General features: G+C 39.9%; 2 protein-coding genes across 6 annotated transcripts in view; one reads left to right on the top strand and one right to left on the bottom strand.

The window, feature by feature from the left end:
- Positions 1-2012, bottom strand: part of TTC37 (tetratricopeptide repeat domain 37) — a 50890-nt gene extending 48878 nt beyond the window's left edge. Inside the window, exons 1-3 of one of the 5 annotated variants that reach the window (XM_032096045.1) lie at positions 1923-2012; positions 1458-1568; positions 479-576 (exon numbers count right to left, since the gene is read on the bottom strand). In XM_032096045.1, coding sequence (XP_031951936.1) covers positions 479-568 — 90 coding nt within the window. In that variant the 5' untranslated portion in view covers positions 569-576; positions 1458-1568; positions 1923-2012. The other 4 variants (XM_032096047.1, XM_032096046.1, XM_032096043.1 and 1 more) reach the window with 4 other exon arrangements.
- Positions 2013-2078: 66 nt separating this feature from the next.
- ARSK (arylsulfatase family member K) lies at positions 2079-22214 on the top strand. Its single transcript, XM_032096055.1, has 8 exons — positions 2079-2239; positions 5925-6054; positions 7965-8124; positions 10747-11029; positions 15123-15294; positions 17160-17384; positions 20200-20424; positions 20507-22214. The coding sequence occupies exons 1-8, from the start codon at positions 2102-2104 to the stop codon at positions 20773-20775; spliced, it is 1602 nt and encodes a 533-aa protein (XP_031951946.1). The 5' UTR covers positions 2079-2101; the 3' UTR covers positions 20776-22214.
- The last annotated feature ends 755 nt before the right edge of the window (positions 22215-22969 follow it).

Genomic DNA, 22969 nt, shown 5'->3' with positions numbered 1-22969 from the left:
AAAGAAATGTAACTTATAGATCCACATACTGAGCTTTATCACTACAGTTTGGTGGACTATTTTATACGGCAATACTAGAAGTTATGTACTTTTTAGGAAGAGACTGAGATTAGTAAATTCAACTTCGTATGCCAGAGGATGCTTCATCCCTGAAGTGTTGAGCTAGTAACTTGTACTTGCAGCTCAGCAATTAAAGCATTCCTGAGGTTTGGATTAGAAATGGATTTTTATCTCTATCATTCTTGACTTAATACTCTTATTGCCACATGTAAGCAAATTCAAAAGGAAGAGGAATGAAAGTTTATACGTGGGAAACTAATACAAATAATCAATTAAGTTAAATCTGAAAATCCATCTCAACTATCACATCAACAAGGTACTCTTCACTCTGCACTATCATACAGCTGTAGGGGTATGGAAATGAGAGCAAGATGTGCAAAGAGCCCAAAACTTACCTTCCAAGTATAAAATTAATTACCTTGCAATGTTTTAATGCCTCCTTATACTCTTTATTTCTTATGGCATCTCTAGCACTTTTTAAGGCTGCCTTCACTTCTTTATTTGACATTGTGGCTACTAAATACAAAGAACATATCATCAGTATATTCTGACACAAAATGTATATACTTTTACTGCACAGAGGTTATTTTAAACAGAGAAATGTAGTGCAATATGCCAAAATGCACACAGCACTAGAAACTGATGAAAAAAATGACATGGTTAAAATTATTCACATTTAGCTCCAATGCAGGATTAAGTCATTATTCCAAACAGTTAAATCATACAAAGGAGGTATCCAAGAATGAAACTTTTCTTACAGGTTAAGATAAATTTAAGTAGGAGGAGAGGTGTTTTCAGAGCCTGTAGTTAGACTTACGAGAAAACACCCTACACATAGTAGCTCCTCTTTAAAAAGAAACTAAGCAGTAAACTGTGTTTAAGAACCCTATTGCCGAGACGTGTTCCAGCGGCTGCTAAGAATCAGGGTTTTTCTTGTGTGCTTTCTACAGCAGCACCACGGCCATCTGTCACTTACACTCTGGTGTGGCCCACCCTGCTCCCCTCCCTTCACACACACTTACGGCAGACTCTGCTTCTGACCACAGCCATGAATCAAAAAAGAAAAAGCATTTAAGGACACACCAAAAAGGCATTTGCGCTTTTGAACACAATCATGCACTGTTTTGGTGTATGTGGTACACCAAAACGAACTTTAGAAACACCACAGTCAAAGCTGCCGAGAGGGATGAGGCTGAGAAACAACAGTGCTGCTGCCAGCACCCAAAAATATGAAAAAAGCAAACAGCTAAAGGACAAAAAAAAACTTTCTAGAAGCTTAAAAGCAAAAATAAAGCAACGTTTAAGAGCCCAGTGCTAATTTAGCAATGAAAAGACACAAGATGAGACCGAATTTCAAAGATTTCCTCAGAACCTATAAAGAAACCTGTCGGACTTGCATTGCTCAGCAGCTCCTGGAGATAAATTTGCTTCCTACGAGGGAACAGACGCTTCGGCCATCACAAACGCACCCCACCGCGGGCACTGTCCAGCATGAGATCCACTGTCACCTACAGAGACCACAAAATACCACTTCGGCGCAAACCCGAGCACCGGGGAGGCCGCCAGCCCCTGGAGCGAGGCCATCCAGCCCGGCCCGCGGGCGGGGTCCGGGGCCCGCGGATGGGGTTCGGGGCCGCGGACTGCCTGGGGAGGCAATGCACGCTCGCAGCCCCCCAGGAAAAGCCGCGGCGGACCCAGCCAGGCGACCACGGCGCCTCGGCACTCGCTCCTGCCGCACCTGCAGCCACCGCCGGCCTCGCCACCTCAGCCGCCGCCCGCGCACATGCGCACTCGGCTGCAGGGCAGTGACGCGCAACACCCACCCTCATTTTTCCATGGGGCACTGCGGAAGATATAGTTACCGTCTCCCAGGGCACGCTGGGAACTGCAGACCGCCGCCCGAGGCACTGTGGGAGTTGTAGGCCGCAATGTGCGGTAGCGTGCGGCGGGTCAAGTCTTACGCTGTGGACAGAGCTCCGGAATCTGCTTTCGGAGCCGCTGCTCCTCTCGGTCCGGGAGCTGGGGCTACGGTGGCGGGCCGATGCGAGGCAGCGGGCCACTGGGGCGAGCCAGGCTGGCGCTGCTCCTCATGGCCGCCGGGGCGGGAGCGAGGCCGCGGCCTACTGCCCCCGGGGACCAGCCCCGGTCTAACGTGGTGCTGGTGGCCTGCGACTCCTTGGTAAGTGAACGGGCGTGGAAGGGCACCCTGACAGGTGAGAGAGGGCGGGGAAACCCTCGGCGGTGGCCTGGACGGAACCACTGGAGGATTAAAGACCCTTCCCATACGGATGCACTGCCCAGGCCGGAGCCACAGACATGCGCACACGAGGCCGGCGTTTACCCGCAGCTCCGCCGCGGGGCGGAAGGCTCGGCGGGGGCGGCGGCAGCGGGCGCGCCCTCGAGTGTTCCAAGCCAAACGCAGCTTGCTTCCCAGCCGGGTGCGCCACTCTCGCATCAGAGGCATTACAGTAGTCGAAAACCTCTGCGCAGGTGGCTCCCGCGGTCTGGATACGGCTTGTCACCACAAAATAGGCGGGAGCAGGGCGTGCCAGGGCAGCCGTCACTGGGAGAGGACTGGTGTGCAAAGTGAGTGCGGTGCTGTTAACTTGAAAAGCCAAATGGCAAGCAAGGTCACTAAACCCCTGTCATCCTTGCCATTGTAAATCCTAAGTATGTTAGGTCTCCACAAGGAATGGCATAGACATTTTCTGTAATAAGAGATGAAATTACTGACTTATTTGGCATCAAATACTGGTTTACTCAGGCTCTTATAACAACGCAATAAATTTGTCAGATGTGTATAGCCATAGGTAACTAGTGGCTTCATTACAGTGATTTTTTAATGTATTTGGTTTAATCATCAGACACATAGAAAATTTTCCACTCACAGATACTAATCCTTGCGTGTATCTTCACAGTTACTGGAAACACTTTAATGTAGGTTCTACTCGGAGGAGCCTTGGTTTTTCTAACTCAACTGAATGCTCCTTGGTGTGGAATCAAACATAAGCTCTGTGGTGTTAAGCTCCAGGTGCTCTCACATTTCATCACTTCTCATTCACTATTGAGAAGTTTTGATTCTTAGCCTTCTTGGAATTCCATCCTTGACTGCACAGAAAAGAGCAGGTGACTTCTTGCCTGCTGCCTGTCCTTCTTGGGATGAATTTTTCCTAAATATTTGGTAAACATGTATTATCTTTTTTCAGACCCTGTCTTTAAACACATTTGTTGTGATTTCAAAGATAAAGAAATAGCTTCTTCTTTATTAATGTCATAGCTCCTTATTGACTTTCCTTCCTTTAACTCTATTCTCTGTTAATTTTATTATGAGTAAATCGTGTCTCTTAATATTCCAAAATAATGCATGTTTTTTTCTCCAAATGTTCAGCTTTTACTAGAAGTCTTACTTACCAATAGTTAAAATTACAGTATTTAAGGTCCGGAGGGTTAGTCAATGTCCATTTTATCTTCAGATGCTAATAGAGGCTGCAGACAAACCTTAAGTGAACTTCTGTGTGTCCCTTTTAAGCAGGAAGATTCTCATAACTATATTACAGGGATTAATGAGGAAACCCTTACAAAAAAGAGAGGTAAAACCCACAATGTTTGTGGTATTCTTACATAAACAAATAAGAACAAAGTACTGTTTTTGCAAAGTGTCATATTTACATAGTGCATACAAAGAAGAATGTGGTAAAAAAAATGTTGTGTTGTGTAAGCTTTTTTCTGAGATGGATTTGAAGGTAGAAGTAGATGAACCGTTTTGATTATATCACTAGTAAAGGATAGAAAGGATCTGTTGAAACTAAAAGTTTTTCTGGGAAAAAAAGCTTAAGTTCAGCGCGCTGTTAAAAGATCTGGACTTTTATTAGACAGTGTGCCTGCCTTTGTTGTGGGTCACACTCCCTATGAAGGAATCACACCTATTTTGCCAAGTGGGACAAAAATTTTCTTCTCAGTGACACCAGACTGTGTTCGGCCTGCAGAACAGAGACCTTTTGCTTGAACAGCTGGCTTTCTGCTGCTGTGTCACATCAGGCATTGTGCTATTCCAAGGGTTTCCTGGTGAAATGTTCTAGTAGGCAATTCAACTCCTGAATTGTTGAAATTAACTGTGTGATGGATGACAGGCTTTTCTTGCAATGCAACTCAAGTTCCTGGATGAAAGGTGCTTGTTTGTATTAAAGAAATTTTATTTCCTTAGGTATTTCAAAACCTGGAAATCCTACACAATCCTTCTTAGAGGATGGATTTCCAGAAATAGCTGTTGAGCTTCCACCTTCTCAGCCAATTCAAGACGCTTACTACTTTCATGGACTACCCTGTTATCTATAGAAACAATAGTCGTGTGGCAGTATACCAAGCATACTGTGACAGAAAGTATACAGAGTTCTTTTGCTACTGTGTCATTGAATATTGTATCACAGTATCAGTTAAGGAACTCTTATCTCCAGCTGTTCAAACAAGACTTTGTTGGACAAACTTAAGAATGTTATTGACAGGACTGTACAGCAGTTGTGTACTTTTGTCATGGTTTAGGAATGGTATTTTCCAGTTTAGTGTTCCCACTGAACTCATGCCAAACCATGTGCCGCTTGCTCGCTCCTCTATCTTCCCATTCCACTGCAGCAGGCTGGAGGGGAGAATTGGAGGCACAAAAGATGAGGGTCATGGGTTGGGGTAAGAACAATTTACTAGAAACAGCAATGAGATAAGGAAAGAACAGTAACAGCAACAACATTAGTAACAAAAATGTACAAGGGAGATGAGTGATTCACATTTGAACCCTCATCCCTATACCGTGCAGAGCCCAACAGTACCTGACTGCCACCATACTCCCCTGACCTGGAAGGGACCCCTTCCCCTGTTCCTGGAAAATGACATGAGATACACAATAACCTCCGTGTGGTAGCTGTGTCCCTTCCTGGCTACTGCAAAAAACAATCCTGTCCTGGCTGGAGCCAGGACAACTTTCCAAAGAGCGCTTTCAGCCCAAAGTTTCGTTCAAGTTCCTGTTGCATATTACAGCTTTATTTCTGGTTTGTCCTACTGAGTCCTTGTTCAAGTTGCCATTTGTAGTAGTATACAAAATTAGGTGATTGCTCATTTACCATGTTCTGATATGAGCTGATTTCAGAGGCTGGGATGCTGCAGTTAGCTCTACTGGTGCCAAATGAAGTGACTCTCTGCAATGCTGTGTTATCCAAGAGTATTTCTGCCAGTGGGAAACCACCAGTAGTGGGAATTGCTTTTTTCTGCAGTTAAAACTGCAGATGCACTGTCACTTATCTGTTTGTCTAAACAAATAGGTGAAAATGAAATTAGCGCTGTGAAAGTGTCAAAAGGGAATCATTGTGGGTGGCATTTCAGTGGAAGAAGAGCCTTCCTTTAGCTTTCTGATCACTTTTCCAGTCCATAGTTCCAAAGAAGTTCACAAAGAAATGGTGTGGATAAACTTTTAAAAAGGATGAGGGTTCAGTGGTGGTTTCACAGAAATATGTGCTAGTGCACACATCTACATTGGGATTCAGCCTTACTCCTTGTTACCTTTCACCATACCTATTCCCATGGAATGTGTCATTGTAGGACCCCACCCCTGAAGAACTGCAGCTTGGAATATGTGTAGTGATACAAGGGAATTAATTTAACTATAAAGAAGCCCGGTTATCTTTTCCACTGCACTTTTTCAAAAGTGATCCATTTTATATTGATCTACTTAGAGCTTCTCAACTCTGTTTTCCATACCTGTGTAGAATTGGCAGCATTTGAGCAACACAAGTCCAAGGTAACAAGTATATTAATTAACGCAGCTGATAGTTTGCACTGATGCTGTTTATGTGTTGCTTTTGTCTGTTTAATTGCAGGATGGACGCTTGACGTTTTTTCCAGGGAATCAGACTGTGGATTTACCTTCCATAAATTTTATGAAAAGACACGGCACTGTCTTTCTCAATGCCTACACCAACTCTCCAATTTGTTGTCCTTCCCGCGCAGGTAGAACCAAGTAAAACATCAGATAAATGCTTGCACATGTTAATTTAAACATACAGTAATGATGGGAGGGTAATTATTTAATTGGGAGGGATTTGGTTTGGTTTTCAGTAAGATCCATTTTTTTTTTTGTTTGTGCCTGGATTTTTATGGTGTTCTTCTCTTTCATCTGTTTATCTCTTCTGTTTCTTCTGTTTCCTTCTTTCTTTCTATTTTTTTGTTCTCCTTTTCTCAGTTAAGTGTAAGCTCACAAATCTTTTTATGAACCCCACTGAAGCTTCAGATTTTTAGAAAATCTTGAGGATTTATAGAGAGATTATTGATTTGTTCTGCTGCAGTGCTGAAACTACCCTCAGAACTACTCTCTCTTCCCAATACAAAGTTAATAAATATCTTTCCTGTATTCAGCAGAGAGCAAGAAATAGTAACAACTGAAAGAAGCGGTAGCTGTTACCACTGTCTTCTAGACACACGATGTATCTTTCGGTAGCTTTAATTGAATACTTCCATGTTTTTCTTTACTTAATGCAATTGTTGTTCTCTGTTCAATTTCACACTTGCAGAATTTGCTAGAAAGATAGAAGGAAACTATGTTATTCAACCAAATGTTGCATCTTAAAACATTTTTACCTTTTTCAGTTGTTTTGCAACAGCTCCTTGACCTTCATCTGCAGCTATAAAAAGAGATCCCCCTTTCTCTAAAAGCATATGCTGAAAGAAGCAGCAGGCAAAGGCTGTCAAATATACTGTTACATTTTTAATATTCCTTTTATTGATAACCTAGTCCCCATTTCTTTTTGTCACAGTCACATTTTAAGTGAGTGACGTTACATGAACAAGCTGTCAGCCTTTTTTTCTTTTTCTTTATGCTTGAGTCTTTTGGCCAATTTTTGTTGCTAAGAGCAATAACTTTGTGTTAAGTTATTTAATTTTAATAAGTTTGTGAAAATGGCAGGTTAGTACTCCTGTGAGAAAAAATCTGCATAATGAATTCAGTAATTCATCAATAATGTGTAGCATTATAGGTAGCCATGACCACTGAGCTCATATGTGGGGCTCTGATCCAGCAGGATATCTCTTTTTTAGCCAGTAGTTTGGACACCTGCAAGGAACTGAGGGTTCGTCTGTTGTGGAGGTGTCAGGGATGATACCAGAAGAGATGGTGGGAAAGGGGACTTCGGGGTGGGGAAAGGAGGAGTATTGCCATGTGGGGTTGATGCACTTTGATTACGGGATATTTTTATTGCTTGTAGAATGACTTAGTTTCATTTTAGGACTACCTTTAACTCTAAATTAGCATTGGAAAGAGTGAATGATTCTTGATAAGCTGCAAAGACATAGGAATTCACTAAAAAAATCTTCCCTTATAGTTCCTTTGCAACTCTTCCCTTGGTTTCATTTCTCCTTGGTATCTTCTTTAATATTCTCGCTTTGTTTCTACAATTGGTAGTGAAGTAGATTACCTAAAAAGAATAAAATTAAGGGCATATAGTATTTATGAAAATACTATATTGTAATTCTGTCCACAAATAAACTCACATTAAATCTAACTGTGGTAAGGGGAAATAATACTCTGAAACACATGTAAATACAGGATTATTTCATCAGGATCTGTGCTACCATGCCATTTTCTTTCAGATATCAAAAAGAATATTTTCTGATCTAGTTACAACTTGATTTAATGATTTAATAGCACCTGGAAAGATAGAACCTTCTGCAATTCTGGGGATTATTTGAGTAAACTTTGTTACTTGTATTGATTATGAAATAAGATTTGGAAGAGTAATACTTTGTAGTCCTTATTCTATTGTATCACACTTTGGACTTTTAACCTCTATAACAATGAGAAGATTAATCCCTTCTCAATCATATAGCTAGGGGATACTGATCACTCATCTTTTTTTTTCCCCCAGCTATGTGGAGTGGTCTTTTCACTCATCTAACAGAATCTTGGAATAACTTCAAAGGTCTAGATCCAGATTATGTAACATGGATGGATCTCATGGAGAGGCATGGCTACCGTGCACAGAAGTTTGGGAAACTGGACTTTACTTCTGGACATCATTCAGTAAGGTAATCAGGTGGAGTCTCCTGCTATGAAATGGACAGCAGTGAACAAATCATGTAGTGGTCTGTCATGTAGTTTCAGTCTCCAGTTGAAATTACAGTAGCTTTAATTTAAAAGAAATTGTATTAGGTACCTAGCAGAGATCTGTCCTGCAACTTTATGGAGAAGCAAGCATATCACATGCAGCTGCACTTTGACTTTTACCTGTAGTCGAAAGGCGATACAAAAACTGGTTTTACCCAACATGAATGGTTATTTTCTATCACTGGTATTGCTCCCTAAGTGAAATTCATAGACTGTTTTTGCCTTGCCTTAAGACTTCCTGACTTCCTGGTTTTACTAACAGTGTAGGAAAGCAGAACAAAAACCCATACTATTAATAATAAATATTAAGTCTACTGTCACAAAATGTTAAGTGTCAGCAGTTTTGTGGGATTTTTTTGAAGGTTATAAGTGTTCACAGACTTGTGCTGTTTTGATGGGTTGACCCTGGATGGACACCAGGGCCATCATGATAGAACAAACTGTTCTATGACTCCATGTCCTCCACTGAGCAGGAAAGAGTAAAAACAATGATTCAATGGTGAAGATAAGGATTGAAGGAGATCGCTCAGGCACACAGGCAAAACAGACTTAACTCAGGAAAATTAATTTAATTTATTGCCAATTAGAAGCCACAGTAAGGCAATGAGAAGTAAACACAAATCTTAAAACGCTTTCCCCCCACACTTCCCTTGTACCCAGGCTCAATTTCCAAATTCTCTACCACATCTGTCAGCAGCACAAGAATTTGGGAGTGGGCACTATGGTCAGTTCATCACACACTGTCTCTGCCACTTGTTCCTCCTCAGGGGGAGGACTCCTCACATTCTTCTGCTTCAGTGTGTGGTCCCTGCCCCACTGAAAGGACAGTCCTCCACTAATTTCTCTAAAGTGAGTCCTTCCCATGGGCTGATGTTCTTCACAAACTGCTCCAGCATAGGTCCCTTCCATGGGATGCGCTCCTTCAGGAACAGATTTCTCCTGTGTGGGTACCCCCAGTCCTGCCAGTAAACCTACTCCAACATGGGTTCCTCTCTCTGCAGGTCCACGGGTCCTGCTGGAAGTCCCCTTCAGTGCAGGCTTTCCACAGGATCACAGCCTTCTTTGGATATCCATTTGCTCTGGTCTGGGGTCCTCCACAGGCTGCAGGTGTTCCATGGACTGTCCATGCAGAGGGACAGCCTTCCACACTGAGATCTTCTCCATGGGCTTGCAGGGGAATCTTCATTCTGTGTCATTTTTATGAACGTGCTCTATCTCACTGATTAATGATGATGTCCAGTGTTGAGTAGCTTTTTCTTTAATAGGAAACAGGTTTAAGTTACTTAACATTTCGTTTTTTAGTTTTGAGGGGATTTTGTTCTTTAAACATGATCCTAATTTCAGTCTGACTGGATAACCAGACTGGCTTATGGCCTACATAATGTTTTTTTCTCTATAAATTAGTGTTACGACATTAGCTGCCATTAGACACACTCACACACACACTCCTTTATAATAATTTCATTTTAATGTTTATGCAACATGCTTTCTCTATAAACCAGATACCTTAATTTATTCTAAGTAATTTATTTAAGCCTGTTTAGGTTGAAAGTGTGAGCCTAAGCAAGGAGTTAAAATGATAAAAAGAATTGTTATAGATAATTCTGAATAGCTTCTCTGGAAGTTAAAGTGCACTGGTAAAATTCCTTTGGGGATAAAACTCGTTAGATGCTCTTTAAACTATAATAATGCTGTGTTTTGTTAAAAGTATGTGATCAAACTTTGCGCAGTTTTATACTTTCCTTTATAATTTGGTTGGTTATATTGAAATTGCCATGAGCAAGATGAAGATTAGTCAAGATTTTGGATGGTCTGCCTCTCAGCAGTGTCTACCATCATTCACAGTAGCATAGAAACAAGGACATTTGCGGCTCAGATTTTCTAGTGTTTTAGAGAGATAACAATTGCCATGATACTCGAAAATCTGTTCAAAAAATATTTTATCATTAAAATGTTGCCATTTTCCCCCCTTTTTTCTTTCTTTACACCCTTTTCTGTTATTCCTTTGATAGGATTTATGGAGTACATCTAAAGCAATTATACAAGAGAAAACGTTATTACAGATTTTTGCCTAAAGTGTGTTTAATTAATAGTACAATCCACATCCAGAATGTTGTTTCTAAAGGCAGCCTCACCAGGCAAGTTATTTCCTTCTAGACTCTTTCAAATAAAAATCTCAGGCCCAGTTTACAAATAAATGGTGTGTGAATCTGCGCCTGAATGCAGAGAAGAGTCCACAAGATGGAGTGCTGTTTCTAAGTATTATTTTGTAGATGTGAGAAGAGCCATTCTGACATGAAGTGGTAATAAATAAGAAAGAAGGTTCAGAAGCAGAAATAAAAAAGCTGAAGGTCTGAGTATAAAATAGATGCGCAATTGTTATTGCTCAATTGAATAACAGTTCTCCTTCATGCAGGAATTGCAAATAGATTACAGGTAAAAGTATAGGGGAAGTTCTTCAGGAATTCATAATGCTTTTTGCTTGGCGAAAAAGTGAGGAAAGCATTTTCTGCTGAGTATGTGACTTGTGTATGTATTTTCAGTAACCGTGTGGAAGCTTGGACTAGGGATGTTGACTTCCTGCTCCGACAAGAAGGAAGACCCATGGTGAAACTTACAGGCCATAAGAAGCATGTTAGAGTGATGGAAAAAGATTGGTGGAATACTGATAAAGCAGTAAACTGGATAAAGGAAGAAGCTGTTAATCTTACTCAACCATTTATTCTTTACTTGGGACTAAATTTACCACATCCGTATCCATCACCCTATGCGGGAGAAAATTTTGGATCCTCTACCTTTTTAACATCTCCCTATTGGCTTGAAAAGGTATGTGATGACAAAATTTAAATATAATTTTTTTAGTAACTGTACTTACTAACAAATAGTATTTTATTCCTGATTTTCAAGACAGACACAGTTTTGATATTTCACTACAGAGTAAGAAAGTATGAGATTAGTGAAATGTTAGATTTTTGATTAAAGGCTAAGCAAAAAGAAGTGAGGAATTTCTCTCTGTTGTCGAAAAAGGTTTGTTAGCAGTATTCATTGAATCAATAAATAAGTATGGAGTTCAATGGCTAGAAACAGATTAAGAAAAATAAGATTGTTGCTCTTCTTAGCTGTAAATTAATTTTGCTAATGGTCTGAGTGTTCATTGTTACGAACATTCTGTATTTTGCTTGTTAGAAATGATGTTATATGTAATAATTTTGTGTGAGTTTTACAGTGACAGATTGACTTTTTCTGCAGTATGAACCTAGAACATGAAGCAACATAAGACACAACCGAAGTCTTTCTTTTCTGTTAACATTTTCTGTGCTACTGTAGGTTTTCAAGCACAAGAAAGTGTCCTTATGTCTGTATGTGTAAAGCTAACAAATAGCACGCCATTCCAAAGAAGAAATACTTTTTCTCTGTCTTGTATGGTCCCCAGGTACCATTATCTGCCATAAAATATAAATGTATTACGATAGTTTTCATTGCAGAAAGGCATTAATATTCTCTGCAGCTGCAGAATTAGAATTAGGTTGATAAGACTTTATACTTCAAAAAGCCCCTCCATATGCAATTTATATGACTTATGGCCTTTTCCACTGGAGAGCTGCTATATCTCTTTATTTAGGTGTACCAAAAATACAAATACTTAGAAAAAAAAAGGATTTTCAATGAATATTGAGAGATTTGAATTTTTTCATAATCGTGAGGGTTGTGGGTTGTTCTGGGAATGGTGAGAAGTTTGTGGGGAGAGGAAGAGCATGGGGAAAAAAGCCCCTTTCATTTACAAAAAGTAAGGTCTAGCTTAGTTATTAAGAAAAACTTGCTGGGTGCTAATTGCTAGGTTAGAGGTGTCTTGGGAAGCATAGGTACTTTTTTTCAAATCACTGGCAGAATTATAACATCTTTGATGAATTTTTGTCATCCTGTATCCAGTCAGAGTGCCTTAAGTTCACAGTTTGCTGGGGTCCTTCCCACCACTATGTGTACATACTGCGTTGTGTGGGCCACCATTTATTGACCATTGGCTGGTTTTTCTGTGATGTAGCTCTTTTTTGGTCATGGAAGAAACAGTCTTTTAAAATCACAAAGATAATCTCATGAAGTTTGACCACATAGATGAAGAACTGAATTAAATACCTTGTTTATTGGGGCTGTAATACAGGACAGAGTATCAACATAGTATGTTTGTGAAACTCTGGGTTGTTAAGCAGATGGTCCCCTGTATTTTGCACAAGCTGTCATTTTTTAGGGCACGTGGCCTCTTTCCTAGTTATGAATTATGTGTCTTGGTTTAAGACGATTCAAAAAGGTCGACACTCTAAAATGAGGTCCTCCCCTTGGTTTCAACCAATCCCTTTCCACCAATAGGGAACCAATACCAGTAGATATAAGTGAAAAAATAACAGTTTACTAGCAAGCGAAACAGCAACATGCAAAAAATAGCAGTGAATAATCACTAGATACAAAATTGCTGAATCTCAGAAGCTCCACGGGAACAAAGAGACCCCCAAACTGGTGGGGTACTGCCTCCTTCCAATCTGACATCCCCCCACTGCTGACCGCCTGCAGGGCAATGGTGTCAGACCCATTCCAAGGTGGCACCTGCCATGGGTGACCGTGCACTCCAGGAAAAAAAGGGAAAGGATGGCAGCCAACCCTTCTGGGAAGGTTGGAGCTTATGAAGCTCTAGTGGCAGATGGGAAGTGCTGACACGTGTGGGATCAGCACCGCTGCCTGGTGCTTCCTCCTGCTGCCCGCCGGACTCTGCTGGTGTTGGTGCTGGTGCCTTCTGACCTGCTGGTGTGTTGGGGAAGGGAGTGGGGGAACTGGTCTCTGGACACTGATGTGGGGTGGCCCAAACCCCAGGGACCTGCTCAAGCTTCACTGCCACAGTGTTTGCAAAGATCACCAGAAACCTGGTTTCTGATTGCTAAATGCAGTTTTTCCGAATTGCTACAATTGTAGGCCCAGAAACCCACCAGAATCAACCCCTTCTGAAGGGGAGTCTCCCCCCTCAGCAAAAGAGGAAGTCAGCTTGCATTCCTTGACATTTAAAAGGGACTGGCACCTCCCGACTGCCCTCCAATTCTGGTTCCAGCCCTGCTGCAGGTCTTAAAGAGACAGTGACAATTTAATGACAAATAGATATGGAATACAGTAACACTTTGGGTTACCCAGGACATTACGATAGACAGACAAAAGGACTGTGTCTTTGTGAATCCTTAAAACTAGGTTGTAGTCCTGTAGAAAAGAATCGTGGATGGAGAGGGACGCTTATTCCTCTCATATCTTAAGCAGCTAATCAATACCATTTGCAAAGTCCAAAATGTAACTTTATGTAGCCAAGGACCTTTAGCAATAAGAAAATGACTGAAGCAGTGTTATTTTTATCTTCATGATTTCTTCTAGCAGTGTGTTTCCTGTAGATCCTAAGGAAACTTACATTTTGGTGTTTCTATTTGACTGTTACAAAGACAGGTGTTATTGCTGTGGGCACTTGAACTCTTGCAGTCTTATCAACTTGTTTAGCTGTCGGGCTTTTCCTCCAAGTAACAAGCGAGAGGACAAGAGGAAATTGCCTCAAGTTGCACCAGGGGTGATTTAGATTGGATATTAGCAAAAATTTTGTCACTGAAAGACTTGTCAAGCATTGATACAGACTGCCCAGTGCACTGATGGAGTCACTGTCACTGGAAGGATTTGGAAGACATGTTGATGAGGCACTTGGGGACATGGTTTAGTGGTGGGTTTGGCAGTAGTGGTTTAGTGTTTGGGCTCGATGATCTTAGAGGTCTTTTCCAACCTTTCACCTATTTCTGTGATTCTATGACTTAATATATTCACTAGATATTAAGAGAGAATATTGTCTGTTGTGGGAGATGGAATGTTGTGGGAACTCAAGGCCATTAACATTTCTGGTGGCCAAAGATACACCATGTTCTCAAGAGACAGACATCGTACTGCTAGCTCCCCAGACAGCTGCCCATGTCTGGGGCAGCCCTAGGATGTGCTTTACAGACACTGGAGTTGCTGTGCTATGATCTAGTCCTCAGGTCTGTTTGTTAGAGATTTTCAGAGGTAAATGAGGGCAATGGGTGTGGGTTTAGTATTTAATAAATTTAATTTTTCCATACTAGGATTACATATTCTCTGCTTTGTGTTAGTTTGTGCTTTAAGTCTGCAGTATACAAGTAATTAACTGTTAAATGCAGCACTTTATTTAAGGGAATATTTACAAGTATGACAGCCAAGGCTAAATGTGTATGTCAAATTTCAAGACTCTAAAGCTAGTACTGAAGCAGGCAGTATCTGTGACTATACCTAATTTGAATATACAAATCCAATACTACTTGAAATAGATTTTAGTATCACACTGATCTTGCATTTCTTTATAACTAAATGAACTGACATCTGTAGAAACATGTAGAAAGTATTAGAAAATTGGATTAAAATAGTCAGTTCTTTTTATCAAGATGCCAAGACTTGTCCTGGAGCTTTCCTGGAATACATGATTTTCCATGTTGTTCTCTAGTCCCACATAACACCCAATCTTTTAGATCCATGAGGTTTATAGTTGTTGCACAGTTATGAAGACTCTATGCCAATATTCTGTACTTACTCTAGAAGACTGTTCTGTGCTATCTCTCTTAAAAATATGCAGCAGCTGGTGAAGCACATATTTGTGGCTCCTTGCCTTAGTTTCTAGCTGATTGTTATAAGTTTTTAAAAAACCATTTACCTCTGGAAGCTGTGGGGAAGTATGGAGGAGGTAGCAGTACTGTGTAACAAATAAACAGCTGGTGTTTCCTGGGCCACAAATTGAGAACTGTGAATTTATGCTATAATTTTTGAAATTAAATCTGTGTTAGAAAACTTGTTTAATTCAGTTGCTAAAGTGATGTTAATTTCCTCTTATTTTTAGGTAAATTATGAAGCTATTAAAATACCCAAGTGGTCTTCTCTTTCAGAGATGCATCCAGTAGACTATTACTCATCGTACACCAAGAATTGCACAGGAGAGTTTACAAAGGAAGAAGTGAGAAATATTAGAGCATTTTATTATGCTATGTGTGCAGAGACGGATGCCATGCTGGGTAGGAAATGTCTTATTACACAGTGGGTGTTCTAGTTCTGATGTCTTTAAAGAAAATGCAGATAGGGCTGATCTTTGGGGGAAAAAAGTAGAAAACAAAACACCCCAATTCAGATCTGGGAGTAAGTCATGGAAGTTGCTTCATCAGTCTATATGATAAATGATGGATTAGCCTTTTAGGTGAATTGAGAGCACTCTGAAAAGTAATCACAGCCAGCAGTCAGAGGCTCTGTAGAAAACCAGTAACTGCAGCAAAACATTGCACAACCCATTGCACTGGTTTAAAACCCAGTGGGAAAATTAACCCCACACAAGCTGCCCCTCCTCCCCTATCCTCTTTTGACAGCACAGGAAATACTAGGAAAGACCACAAATGGGAACAACAATTTTGCTGAAACACTCAAAATAAACACAACACTATGTACAAAAGAGGACACAAAGGGAGAGTGCTCTACCCAAAGGAAGGATATTCACCAACGAAAAAGCAAAAACGCTCCCCAAAGAGAGTACCCAGTGTGGTTTTACCCAGACAAAGGCAAGGTGGTGCTTGTCATCCCCATCCCCTCCACACTGGACCATGAGGCTCAGGAAAACAAAAGCAATGAAGCAAACTGCAGTTTGATATCCTTCCCCCAGCCTGGAAACAATGGAAAACAGGGACAAAACAAAACCTGGAAAGATAATTCATCCAAAGAAAAGGTCCTGCTGCCAAAAGTGCTGGCCCTGACAGTGGCAGCAGAAGTAGTAGCAGCAGTGGTGGCAGCAGTGGCTTGTCTCATCTTCCCGCTGCTCCTGCAAAATAGTTACAGCTTGTCGAGCTTCCTGTGGCTTCAGCAACAGTTAAGGGAGCAGTTGACACCTTTCCTTCACTGAGGTAAGACTGAATCAACTTCGCACCTTGGTGTTTCCTGCTGAAAACCATGCCCCCTCCATGACATAAGTGGTATGTTATTAAACAGTGCTGGAAACTCCACCCCTCCTTTCCTCTGTTCCCAGGACACCCATGTACAAGAGGAACTAAATCTATTTGATTAAGTGCTAACTGAAATAATGGAAACATTTTTGTGAAGGGGACAGACTGTAAAAGCCGAGCTGGAAGAAAAGATGCATTTTAGGGCATAAGTAGTTCTCCTTAGAGATTGATTTCAAATGGGTAGACTGGATAACAGCTGTTACACAGCAACTGAGCAATAAGGTTACATTTGGAGTGTCCCTTAGCAGCATATTATTGAAAGTTTTAAAGAAATAATTAATTGTACATTCAGAATTCTTCAGGGTTTGCAGGAAGGTCTACAGATAGAAAATTTACAATGCAAGTTGGTCTTAATTTATAGTATTTTATTTCTTAATTTGAAAAGTGACCATGAATGAACGAGAATTTGCTTGCATACTAATATGAAATTCGTGATTAAATAAGCTAATCTTTTAGGCATGTTAGATTGGTAAAGTAAAAGACACAGAATTAGTCTTCCTCATTTTATGAATGAAAAGAGATCAGTGGAAGCCTACCAGCTTTAGGGGATGAAGGGATTGCAACGTAACTGCACTGGGATTTTAATTTTGTAACATATTTTAACCAGTATGTTTAGGCCTGAATCATCCTAGAGTTTTAATATTTAAGATGCCTAAGTGCTTTGCTTAACTGCCAACTTCATTGATCTTGGCCCTGTCTTTGTTGCACAAATGTACATACAAAAAGAGAGGAGTATATGTTGTGTCTTCATTGCACAAATGTATGTGCAACAAGAGAGGAGTTTCCTCCTCTGACTACGAGGGTTCCTTGAAGTTTGCATGCTACTTTACAAGTACAGACCTTAGAAACAGTATTTTGAATGTATCCTTTTCAGTATCTTTTTGTTGTTGCAGGTGAGATCCTTTCAGCTCTGCGAGATACTGGGGTTCTTGGAAAAACAATCATTATGTTCACTGCAGATCATGGAGAACTTGCTATGGAACACCGTCAGTTCTATAAAATGAGCATGTATGAAGGAAGTTCCCATGTTCCTCTTGTAGTTATGGGGCCAGGTGTAAGGGAACAGCAGCAAATACCAAATGTAGTATCTCTTGTGGATATATATCCTACTATGCTTGGTGAGTTAAGTAATTTCAGATGACAATTTTTTTCCCAGTTACCATTATTATTCTGCATTTGTATCATAGTCAGAATTATGTCTCCACTTTGAGGCAATATTGTAACACAACAGGAGATAATTTATCTGCGGAGCATATATATGGACTTAATAGGAAAAGTAAAAAATTGATGAAAAAATAAAATAAACTGATGATCTTCCATATTACTGTTACTGTCACCCACATAATTACACCGACTGATTACATACAGGATTATTTGTTACCAAAAAAAAAGGGGATAAAACCCATTTTAGATATGAATAATCCTTGCTAGCCTTCATACCCAACCGTTTACTATAGATATTACAGTGTAAGTGCATCCAGAGATGAGATTAAATCCAAAAGGTTGACAGGTTCATTAACTTAGCTGCATTAGCTTCTTCAAGGAATGTCTTTTGTAAAGGGTCATGTGGAAGAAGTGTGATGAAAACTTTGTATAGGAAATGTACAATTGATCAGGGCAAGCATAAAAAGCTGTGATAATGGATATCCATTCTTACCCTATGAGATAGGAAAACACTCAGTATGAGACAGGGAATTAAATAGAAAACTAAAATCACTTCTAAAAGGGAATTTTTGAACAGTTATCTGTGATTAATCATGCAAGAGATGATTCTGATTGGAACTATACATCAGGTGAAGTTACCTTTTGAGGCTTTATCTGTGATCTTTTAGGCTACCAATCAGAAAAATGTTGTTTTCAAGCCAGTCTGGAAGGCTTGCTCTCTAAGAGGTGTCACTGCAATTAGCTTGAGAACATGAGTAAATAAAACTGTACTTCTAGCAGTAAATGTCAGTGAAAAATCCACTTCTAAATTGTTTTAGGTTGATTTTCTAAAAACTAAACAGAAGTTATTTATCTGTCTGTGTGTTCTCAAAACTTTTGAATCAGTTATCCAGTTAAAAATAAGATATAAAATCTGAGTGACTTTCTCTTCCAAATTTTGATATCAAATTGTTATGCATATATATCTGTACTAGATACGGGTCTTATATAAATTATGATATCCTATGTAAAATGTTAAAAATCTCTTCTTTGGTCAGATGGTTTAGCATCCTTCCATCTTTTCCTCCTGGGGTTTTTTTTGTGTTTGGGGCTTTTTTCCCCCAGAAGTTTGTGTGCATAATCCATTGCTTCTGTTCTGGCAGTTCCCCTTCCCTGTACTCTGAATGTCAAAAAGGCATGTGTGATGAAAATGAAAACTTGAAGAGCCATCTGTATCATGTATTGTGTCCTCAGTCTGCATGCTGCTGCTGACTACTGAGGAAACAGATTTTGAGTCTATTTTTGTGACAGATTTAATCCCTTTGCTTTGCGTTGTCTCAGGGAAATAATATGTCTTAAGATGCCATGCAAATGCTTTTCTCCTGTCTGCCTCCTGCACTAGTTTTAAGAATAAGTGCAAATGTTTTGATTCCAGCAGGATCTGTGTCATACGGATGTACAGTCAAAAGTGCAACAGCTCTTGCATTTTGTAACAGGATGTAGCATCATCTTTCCTGCAGGCAGCGTTAGCTTTGTGGGTCTGTATGGAAGTACCTTTGGCTCTCTATTGGAAAAGAAGGAGCTGCTGAAGGTGGCTGGAACATTCTTTGCGCATAGAGAATGCAGTTACTGCAAGTAATAGCATTACTGGTTTAGGATGACAGAACAGCCTATATCCCTTTTTCATTTGTTCAAATGTAGTATGTATTTGTTCAAGTTTTTTGCCCATGCATGCCTGGGAGGTGCTTGCTGGGTTTACTACACATTATAGGCCTTCCTAGTACTTAGTGAGATGCTGGCTGGATAGAGGACAAAAAGGAAGACATGCGCTGATGAAGGAAAGAGTCACCTATGAGCGATTTATATGCATACAGTATCACCACTCAACACAGAACACATTAAATACTACCATGGCGCTCTGTGAAATGGAAAGCTTTGAATTTTGAATTACTAGAGATGATGTTCAGTGGGAGGATTAAAAATAGCAGTACTGTCATACATGGTTTTTAGGACATGCTTGGGATTCTCAGCTATGTTTTTCAGAATGTTTCTGACAAACCTTTGCAGGCTTTTAACCTGATTTTTGGGAGCTAGAGAAACTTGTGGTGTAAGTTGGTGCTAAAGGGGCTTATGGATATAACAGCATCTTCTAGTGGCCGTCTGGTAGGCTATGGAGTCATCCAGTGTTTTCTGTACATGCACTATGTTGATACCACCTCTGATATCATCTTTATCTCCAGTCCTGCCAGAGAAGCAAGTGGCCCTGCTCCTCAAGTGTCTCCACCAGTTGTACGTGATAACCATAATGGCCACCTTTTATAAAGCATTTAATTATTCACTAATGAAGAATGCTACAGAGAAGCTTAGCACCATTATTGTTAAAGAAATAAATGGTTACAACATGTTGGATGTGGAGCTTTTAGGGTCTTTTCATGCTATGACATTCTTTTTCTCCTGCCTTATGTAGTCAGAGCAAAAAAGAAATCTTTGCACCCATGATTAAGAAATAAAACAGCACCATCCATCAAAGGAGGCTATTGTGATCCCTTTTCACAAACTTCTGTTAAAGGTTGAGTTATACAGATAGACAATACATTTGATCAAGATGATGGGCAGCTTGCCTTGGGAAGTTCCTTAAGGTATTTTTTATTGTGTATTTTAGGATAATAATTAGGAGTGCACGTTTTATTATCAAAATAAAACTTACATTCAGACACTGGTAGAATTTTGTTAGGCTTTTTGAATCATGATAACTGCAGTAGCATTTTGATTTTGTATATCTTTCCTTAGATATAGCAAGAATCCCTGTCCCACAGAACCTCAGTGGATATTCTCTTATACCGCTGCTACATGAAAAGGCTGAGAGCCAAGCGTCACCCAGAGGGCCTCGACCCTCATGGGTGCTGAGTGAGTTCCACGGCTGCAATGTGAACTCCTCCATGTATATGCTGAGAGCTGGCAGGTGGAAATACATCACATACTCGGATGGCTCTTCAGTACCGCCCCAGCTCTTTGGTACGCTACTTTTATGTCCTGAATAACTCATTAATTTACTATATTGCAAATTGAATCTTGACTGACTTTTTGTTTGTTCCAGACCTTACTGCTGATCCAGATGAGCTTACAAATGTTGCCATAACATTCCCAGTAATTGTACTTTCCTTGGACAAAGTACTTCGCTCTATAGTAAACTACCCAAAGGTTTCTTCTTCTGTTCAGGAGTATAACAAACAACAGTTTATCAGTTGGAAACAAAGTTTGGGTCACAATTATTCAAGTGTTATTGCGAACCTTAGGTGGCATCAAGACTGGTTAAAGGACCAAAAAAAGTATGAGAATGCAATTGACAAGTGGCTTGGTAAGTAGATACAGACAACCTGGATTTAATATGAATGAGGATATAAAAACATTATGCATTTGTAATGTTACACTGCATATCAAGTGTTAGAATTATTTTCTTATATAACCTATTGAAAGTAAAGATTCCTGAACAATTACTGCTTTGTGTCAGAAAGCCAGGAGCATTTTATATAACTAGCCAGCACAACAAAACTAGAGTTTTAGATGTTACAGTTCTATAACACATAAATGTACATAGAAAGGGTACTATGCAAGTACTAATTGTGTGTATGGAATATTTAGCTGATTGCAAAAGTACAGAGTATTAAGTATTCAAACTCAATAGGAATTTCCATTTATAAGGACAGACTGAAGCAGGGATTATAAAATTTAGTGAAGTAAGCTACCAGTTGTGTTTTAAGTCTAGATTGAATGCACATTCATCCACTTTAGAGAAGCTATAGCAGTTAAAATATAATCAAAAAGTTGGTAACCAGTACCGGTTTGAACATAGATGTGGTTTATGCAAGTACTTAACTATGTCAGCATTCCTGTGTTATATGTGATTGACTCCCCATGTTTTCAAGATCTGCCTGCTAACCTCTTGCTTTTGGATCTGGTACTTACCACTCCCTGCTGTTTAAAATTTCGTAACATGCATTAGGCTCCTAATTGAACATGCGTACAAGTGAAGAGGAATCTGATCTCCGGTCATTGTCAGAAATTAAAAAAATCCCAACAAAACAAAAACCTCTTTCCAAAGCTATAAATAGAGCAGTTATCTGAAAAGTGATAGTGTGATTTGCATGACATAAAATAAAAACTGCTTGAATGCAGTTAGATTCTGCAAGTAAATGCTTTAATGTGCATCAATGAGTGGCAAACTGAAACCTGAAATGTACACAGAGGAGACACAATTGAAGCTTGCAGGAAGAGTTAACGTAAAAATATTATTTCCCTTTTTCCAGTGATCTCACAAAAAAAATAATTTTGGAAGAAGGTAAGATTTAGGTAGTAACTCTTCCACTTAAGGGAATATGTAATTACAGCAGCACTTACATTCGCTTATTCCTGGTCACCATCATTGCTGCTATAGTATCAGTTCAGAATGACATTGTACTTCATACGTAAAATATTTTCTGGAATCTGTTTTTGAATGCTCAGTAGTAGCAGTAAGCCAGTAACAATAAACATAAAAATAAGACGTATTTTCTGACGGCTACACGCTCATTTCATAAGCAACTTACCACATGGAATTAAAAAAATCTTCAAACCCTGTAGCACATGCCATTATAATTCTTATTGACATCAGTTCAGGTACAGTTGAAATTACTTAAACAAAATAAATGGGCTGGAAGTTTGTTCGAAAGAGAAAAGCATAAAGTAATTCCATCACTTTCCAGACATCTGGACAGAATGCAGTACATTTTACAAAAAGGAATCAAATAAAAATATGGCCAACTGGATGTGTTTTGTGTGTGCTTTTTTTTAATGACTGAATGTTTAAAATGTAGAGAAGATTGTATTTTGTCATTTATGAACAGTGCTTTCTTTGAAGAGATGAGCTTTTAAGACTCACTAATATTAGGTTTACATAAGTGCCATTTGTGATTCCCTCTGAAATGGAAGAACAAATAGGAAAAAACCTTACAACAGTATCTTGTGCCACAGACTGTCCAGAGAACCCCAGTGCACGAGGGCAGGCTTCTTGACAATTCAGGAAACACCAGGAATGTGCCAGCTCACAGAGCAGAGCTTGTTGTTGTTCAGGACACCACATAAAATCATTTTTCTGCTGGGTCACATGGCTTGCAATCTGACGGTAATATGGAATATGTATCCTCCAAAAACACAAAGTAGAAAGATGAAAGAGAAATTATTAAAACAGAAGGCTGCACTTGCTAGTGTGGTATTTAGAAGAGTTTTAGTATCTGTTACTCTAGAGAAACTAGAAAGATTCGTTTTCCAGGAGACTAGAACTTTATAAATGTTGGTGACAGCGGGAGTTAATATAGAAGCTCGTACATTATCGCGGTCTCCAGCTTGGTGGTGCCGGATGGTGAGGTGTCACAGCCTTCCTAAAAGCGTCTCCAAGGCGAAGCCACTTGGCAGGACCACCACACACTCACACGTGTACCCACACACACACACGGACAGCTCCTTAAAATGGGTCGACAGCTAAGAGGCAGGAAGGGCCTTCCTGTAGGGTTCCATGGGAGGA

Source organism: Corvus moneduloides, chromosome Z (assembly GCF_009650955.1).
Source record: "Corvus moneduloides isolate bCorMon1 chromosome Z, bCorMon1.pri, whole genome shotgun sequence".
NCBI classification, from domain to species: Eukaryota; Metazoa; Chordata; class Aves; order Passeriformes; family Corvidae; genus Corvus; species Corvus moneduloides.
Note: the sequence above shows the minus strand (reverse complement) of the source record. Positions and strands in the feature narration are given on the sequence as shown.